The 7,528-nt window shown below is 42.1% G+C and overlaps 1 protein-coding gene across 2 annotated transcripts in view; it reads right to left on the bottom strand.

Moving 5' to 3' along the window:
• The window catches only part of esd (esterase D/formylglutathione hydrolase), a 21,135-nt gene extending 13,824 nt beyond the window's left edge, over positions 1–7,311 (bottom strand). The window contains exons 1-7 of one of the 2 annotated variants that reach the window (XM_020621572.1): positions 7,195–7,311; positions 5,853–5,927; positions 2,824–2,912; positions 1,739–1,885; positions 1,547–1,671; positions 1,343–1,462; positions 271–369 (exon numbers count right to left, since the gene is read on the bottom strand). In XM_020621572.1, coding sequence (XP_020477228.1) covers positions 271–369; positions 1,343–1,462; positions 1,547–1,671; positions 1,739–1,885; positions 2,824–2,912; positions 5,853–5,920 — 648 coding nt within the window. In that variant the 5' untranslated portion in view covers positions 5,921–5,927; positions 7,195–7,311. The remainder of the gene's footprint in view (positions 1–270; positions 370–1,342; positions 1,463–1,546; positions 1,672–1,738; positions 1,886–2,823; positions 2,913–5,852; positions 5,928–7,194) is intronic. The other variant, XM_020621573.1, reaches the window with a different exon arrangement.
• Positions 7,312–7,528: the final 217 nt, after the last annotated feature.

Raw genomic sequence — 7,528 nt, forward strand, 5'->3', positions numbered from 1 at the left:
ATGCATCATTTAATTTCATCAAATAACATGCCTGGTCTTATGTTCAATCTAATATTATGTTGGTCATACTATATAATGACTTAGTGCTTGTCTTTGGCTTGAAGTTTAATACAGAAAATGAACAGCTAATAAAATCGCATATTAAATCGCTATTAGATTATTTGCTCAAATCGTTCAGCCCTAATGGAAACTGGCTGGACATGTCTCATGGCGACGGCACCAGTTCTCACTGAATCAGTGTCGGGGTGTGATTATCAGCAGTGCTCTCACCTCCCACGTAGACCTGTCAGGGCCCAGGTATCCTGAGAAGGCTTTCTGTCCCCAGGGACACTGCATGGGGTTACAGATGGGCGCAAATGCAGACACCGCCTGCAGGAGACAAAGCACCACACGTCAGCCTCAGCACTGTCCGGCCTGCAGGTGACCGGAGATCACTGGGTTAACGTAGAGCCCTGCAGGTCCTGGTGAATTTAATACCACATAAAGTGAAATCTAATACCTGTAGCAACCAAACTGTGAAGGTGTGACAGAAAACCAGTGGGGATGATTCACGACTACGGTTCTAACTTTAGTGCTTTCCAGCAGGATGTAGCAATAGTGTGATGACAGGATAGAAAATGAATTAACCACCTGAAAATGAATGGAATGGAATTCATTTGGTTTCATTCGGTTGTTGTTAAAATAGACACTTGGCCTTTCAGGGCTGATGCTGCTTCCTCTTCCTTACACACAGGAACATTATTGTCTGCAGCCCACAGACATGAGTTCAGACTGGTGCTAATGACTCTCAGACTTTCTAAGGTCTTTCTGGGGAGAGCTTTTTAAGCCCTGCTCACACCCTGACGGCAGCTACTCACTCTGCTTGAAAATAGGAAAAGTAAGCTGCACTTACTGTGAAGAGAAACTTATTAAAATGAGCCTTACTTTAAATGTTAATGTAAACACTGCTCCTCTCGGTGCAGCACTGTCACACATTGCACTCTACATGATTAATATCAGTCTGCTAAATGCTCCTGTCACTGGCAGCCGGCCACAGAACTTCTGAATGACCTCAAAAGGCTCAAAGTAACGTGCACTAACACTGGACCAAAGTTCAGGTGAACATGTGGTTGCTGGTCAAGTCATATTCAGTTGCTCTCATTTGAAAAATAAACTACATATGGAATTTGCATCAAACCGTTAGAAGAAGAGAAGGGGGTGCAAACTATTTTGATATTGTATCAGCTCGTCATTTTTTTTTAATTGATTAACATCTAAACAGTTAATTGAAACCTGCTTCCCTACAACTCACTACACACCGAGCTCTCTCCATCCTCTCTCAGACACACAGTAGGTTAAGTACCTTGTATTTCCCAGGGTTCTTCAGGGCACAGACGAGCGCCCCATGGCCGCCCATGGAGTGACCGCAGATAGACATCCTGTCTGGGTTGGTGGGGAAGTTTGCATTGATCACTCTGGGGAGCTGCGAGGCATCATCAAGAACACACGTTAGCAGAAACTGAGAAGTGAGTTGTTTATGTGAGCAGGTGACAGAAAGCCAGCCCACCTCCTCAGTGACGTAGGAGTACATGCGGTAGTTGGTGCTCCAGGGTTCCTGGGTGGCATCCACAAAGAAACTAGCTCCAGTGCCGAAATCCCAGCTCTCATCCTCCCCCTCGATGTTACAACCACCTGAGACAGGATGGGAGGTGGGTGACAGGTTTACTGATGACCAGGAAGGAACATGTGGGTCACTCACGGTAAGGCAAAGCTGTCTGGGATAATAAGTCTGTGTGTGTTGTCATACGGGGGCTTGTGTCTGGAGCCACGACAATGATGCCGTGCTCTGCGGCAGCGAGCTGACTGCCAGCTTTGGTGATGAAGTTCTGCTCGGTACACGTCAGACCTGCAGACACACAAAGGGGAACCTGATCATCAGAGAGCGGCTGGGACCCGGAGTCACTGCTGCCTCAGAGGAAACATTCAGCACAGACAGAATCTCTACTTCTAGCACAATTAACCCCTTTTCTCTTGTCAAAGATAAATTGTCAAGCACCACTTGAATCAGATGAACTTTCATAGGATAAGAGTTGTGTCTCATGTAAGATTTGAAATCATAATTCTTGTCATTTTCTAAATTTTTCCTCTCACAACAAACCAACACTGTGTGTATCTCAGCCTGCTCTCCCTCCGCTGTGTCAGACCCATACCCATCAGTGACCACACTGTCACACCGACATGCTCCTTTAGCACAATGAACACACACAGTTCACTAATACTCACTGGAGACCAGATGTGGATTCATCCGCCACTGAACATAGTCCCCAATGGGTGCACTGTTCCCTCCTGTTTCTCTGATAAAAAGTAAGAGTGAGCAGCTGTTTTGGGAAACTACTGAGTATGTGCTGATGACTGACCCAAAGTTTCTCCTGTAGGCACTTCATGAGGGATGTCAGGTCCTGTTCTGTTGTGAAAATTGTAAATGAATGGTGTGCATTTACATGTGTCTATGAGATACACATTCTGTGTTGCCATTTTGGCCAGGACATAATGCATCTCAAGAAACTTCCTGGTTAAATAATAATGAAACTGTTTCTGAGCTGTGTGTTCAGTAGGAACCAATGGACCTGGACTGAAAGACACAGGAAGGCTGAGCGACGACCGAACACACTGTTGAGTTCTTTTAATAACACCACAGTAGAATAACACAACCCTTACCATTTAATCTGAACCTCTGGGGTGGAAGTCAGAGCACCAGTGGAGCCCGTATTCTTACTTACAATCATTCACTCATTCATCACCTGACAGCCGCTGCAGCGCAGCTCTGTCAGACTGCACACTCACCAGAGAGCCAGTACATGACAGGACATTTGTCTGTCTCAGCCTTGGGAGGCAGGTACACTGCAAACTTCATCTTGCACTTCAGTTCAGTGCTGCACAAAAGAAACACAAATACACACATTTTTACTTTAATATGTGCAAACCTGTGAAAACTGTAGCCCCACTTCCAGAAATGTTGGGGTGCTGTGTAAATTGTATCTAAATCCTGAGTGAACTGTCTTGAAAACCCCTTTACCCCATAATTATTTGATAACAAAACAAAGACAAGATATCTCATGATCAAATTAATATATTTTAGTTTAGATAAGCTTATTGTGAAGTTCAGACAGGGGCAACAAAAGACTGGAAAAGGTGTGTAATGCTCAAAAACCACCCGGTGAAATAACTACTGAGCGTTAAGTGATGACAGATCAGTGTCGTGATCATTCCAGAGAGGCCGAGTCTTTCAGGCCAAAGACCCACCAAGCCGTGAGCATCTGTCACTGGACCGTTGACCCCAAATACTTAAAATTCCTGCACCTTCTTGACCTCAGGCCCCTGTAACCTCACTGTTCCACTTCCCTCCCTCTCGTTCATACACATGTAAAGTCCAACTGTTAACACTATATGCTAATCCAAAACAGGGAGTCTATGTGCGTTTCTGAACACTGTCTAATGTAAACACAGAGTTGTGTTACTACATTGTATCTTGCAATCAATCATCTTCCTCCGTATAACCAACAGTAACAGGCTGTGACACAAAGTGAAGTCGGACCTGTTACATATACAAGCAATCAAAAATTACACTTCACCTCACCGAGTCTGTACATTTATGAACAGCACCTAAAAACTCTCCTGCTCATCACCAGCTAGAAACTGACTGTACTCAACCTATTTCAACGACATTCTGCTGAGCATGCACTATGTAAAGTTCTCCACCATCTGTCTTGGTCAAATCTCTTGACTTCAAATGTGGGAAAGTCTGGTCTACGGCTCCATGGTAATGAAGATGGGGCCGCTGCGCTGCTAACCAGGGCACCCTCTTTTGTTTTTAGCTAACATTAGCTCATTTATGCCTGCGGTTGTTGAAATCGATGCAGAACAATCAAAAATAATCCAGTTTCTTCAGTCTGGAAACTGCATATTCTAAGTCTCGCGTCTCTTTTGTCTTTGAGCACCACTCTTGCCTTCGTACATCTGGGAGAGCCCGTCCAGGGCCCCAGATGGTGTCAGCCTGGATGGAGTTTGCACCCAGTGGCGGTTCTACATTGAATTACTGCCCGGGCGAGACCACCCTCTGAGCGCAATATAATTGCACAATATAAGTTTAAGACAAACTTCTTTCTCAATTGCACAAATCCTTCAACAGAACATTTGAAAACCGCAATTCTGCACAAAACAGTAGAAGTTATCAGAACTTAAACATACTCTCTACATATTTTTGACACTTTTTGTATACAATCAGAATACAACAAGAGCAGAGAACAATAATATAAAATATTAAGAATAATATACAAATAAAATATAGAATAAATATTCTAAATAGCACAAATCCTTCATTACACAAATCACACTAAAGAAAATCTTATTATTACATTGCACTAAAATCTGACCTTTCTGGCCTTCCTTGTCAAGCTGCCCGGTTCGCCCATGCCAAAAACCGCCACTGCTTGCACCCCCGATGCTCCGCCAGTTGGTTCACCACACCGTGTGGTAAACAGTTCAACAATGAAGAAGAATGTTTCTCGGTGTAGTATTGCCTGCACGACGACTCTGCTGCACATGCTGCTCCCATGCAGCATACATTCTGTTATATTCTTGTATATATTTTTTTTTCTACTATATTGCTGCACCTGCGCTGCTTAAAGTGCCTTAGATTTTGTGTTATCTATTTAACTACTTTATATTTCATTTGTATTTTGTGGCATTCATGTGGACGGCAAAGTAAGAATTTCATTGTACAGGGAAACACATTTCCTAACTGTGCATATGACAAATAAACACCTTGAACTTGAACTATTGCTAAGATTTTGGGTTTGTCAACGTCTACAGTTCATAACATTCTTAACAGATTCAGGGAATCTGGAGAAATCTCTGAAAACCAAGGAACAGTGTGATCCTCTGGCCATCAGGTGACTGCATTAAAAATGGACATGATCTGTAGTGAAACCACCGTCCGTGAACGTCCGTGAACACAGGTCATCGCTGCATCCACAAGTGCAAGTTAGAGCTCTGCCATACAAGGAAAAAACATACATAAACAAGATCCAGCATAAACAAGATGCCACCATCTCTGGGCTCGAGGTTATTTAAGATGGACTGGGGTGAAGTCGAAAACTGTTCTGTGGTAGGACGAGTCAGAATCTGAAATTCTTTCTGGAAATCATGGACGTCACCTCCTCTGGGCTAAAGAGCAGAGGGACCAACCGGCTTGTTATCAGTACCCAGTTGAAAGGCCAGCATTCTGATTGGCATGGGGAGCATTAGTGCACAGGACATCTGTGAAGCCACCAATTCCTTTTTCAGTCAACACTTTATTTCAGCAACACAAACCCAAACCACATTCTGCACACAGTCTAACAGCACGGCTCCATTATAAGAGTCCGGGTGCTGAACTGTCTGACTTGCAGTCCAGACCTGTCGCACAGTGAAAACATCTGGTGCATTATGAAGTGAGAAATACAAAGGAGGCCCTGAACTGCTGAGCAGCTGAATCCTGTATCGAGCAGAAATAGGAAAACATTTCTCATTAAAACTAAAACACTTTGTCTCCTCAGCTTCCAAACACTTGCAGACTGTTGTTAAAAAGAAGAAATGAAGCAACACAGTGGTAAACACACCCGTGTCCCAACTTTGAGTTGGCATCAAATTTAAAATGAACTTTTTTTTTTTTTTTCCATAAAACAAGAAGGGGTTTGAAATATTTACAAATCCTTTCATTCAGTTTTTATTTACAATTAACACAGCATCCCGTGCTTTTTTGGCACTGGGGTTGTATACACTGATGCCACAGGTGTGTTTTAAGGTGTAAACTTTGACTCTCAAGGTCTCACCTGTCATGCTCAAAAACCTTCTGGAAGCCACCAGCGCATTTGTTGGAAGACACTTGTGTGAGGGCCATGTCTGATCTGTGGAGAGACATCAGCAGCTTTTCATACGGTACAGCTACTGTCCTGGAGGATTTGCTATGGTTTATTATCTCAATCCCATGATTCTACACACACATGCACAGTTCAATGTACAGCTACAGTGCAACAAACACGAGTTTCAACAGCTGCGTGTTAGATTAAAACATGAAAGTTATTTCATTAAAAACATGGAAGTTATTTCCTACTGTCCTGGAGGTACAGCCGATAAACACCATGAATGTCTCACTGTGTTAGAAGAAACCCAGTGACCACACTCCTCTAACAGGATTAAAGAAGTGTCAGTGAATCTACGTCAAAGGTAAACAGTTGCTCTTTTATTCTTCATATAGAGAATGTAGACTGAAATTAATGTGATGGCTGTGATGCATAAATGTAAATGGTCCTCTGCTGTTGCCCAAATTATTTTCAATTTAGAATTATAATATGTATTATGTTTATTGTTGGACTATGACACAGATGTACTTCTCTGATGTCGAGGTGAAAATATTAATAAAGATGCTGGTGAAGAAAATCCATTTCTGTCAATAAGGTCAGACATCATGTCATATAAAAGTTATGTACACACTGTCTCAGCAGTAAAGGTGAAACTTTGCATTGTGGGATTTTTTTAAAGTTCTTCTCTTTTAAACGTTTCTGAAGGTGTTCAATCAAACAAAAATAATGGAATTCTAAGCTGCATAAAACAAGAGAAATGGCCTGTTAAGTCAGTAACAGCTGTTAAGGTAGAACTGGATTTAGAGATAACTGTGAAACTATGACATAAAATGAACTTACACTCTGTCGCATTGTAAACATTTGAAACACACTACGAGTAAATCAGCTAAGGATTCTTACAAAGCTGTAAACCATACAACTCTACTCAACGAGACTTATAAAAGTAGCTCATGAAGTACGACTGAGATAAGGCACAAACTGCTGGTTTGTCTAACGCTACTCCACAAAACCAGCGTGAACTAAGCCTTGTTTCCACTGTCCCACTTAAAATACCACTAAGAGATTAAACCCGGCGGTGACCATTGGCCGAATTACACAAAGCAACTTCCAAAATATAAAATCAATTATTTATATGATCAAGTAACGCCGTGCTTAATTTGTAAGCACGTGAAATTCAAAAGGTCAGATTTAAAATAGAGTTCAGTGTGCACCATATCGGGAATGTGCATGGATTAGCAGGTCAATTTAGCTCACTGTTTGGCTTGTGACGAAGCAAATAAGCAAAATAAAAACATAACTCCCACAACCGTACCTTATAAATCGCCGTATATTTGCTGAAAAGTGTGCTTGAATCACTGTTTTGCTAACTTCCTCGACGAACCGCAGCGTCTGGAGTCCACCAACGTCAGAAGTAAACGGAGTGACGTCATCGGATTGCGTCTGAGACGTAACCTACGTACTCAGACGCTAGATGGCGGTAGTGTTTATCAGGAAAATACAATATATGCTTATTTATTCATTTGGGAATCGGTTATTTCTTGTAACAGCTAGAAAAACGGACACATAGATCATGTACTAGTAAAAATGTTCAGAATGTTTGGATAACAGAAAGTATACAGTTGTACAAAATAAAAAAAATCTGAGAA

This window comes from Monopterus albus, unplaced genomic scaffold (assembly GCF_001952655.1).
Source record: "Monopterus albus unplaced genomic scaffold, M_albus_1.0 scaffold261.1, whole genome shotgun sequence".
Lineage (NCBI taxonomy): Eukaryota > Metazoa > Chordata > Actinopteri > Synbranchiformes > Synbranchidae > Monopterus > Monopterus albus.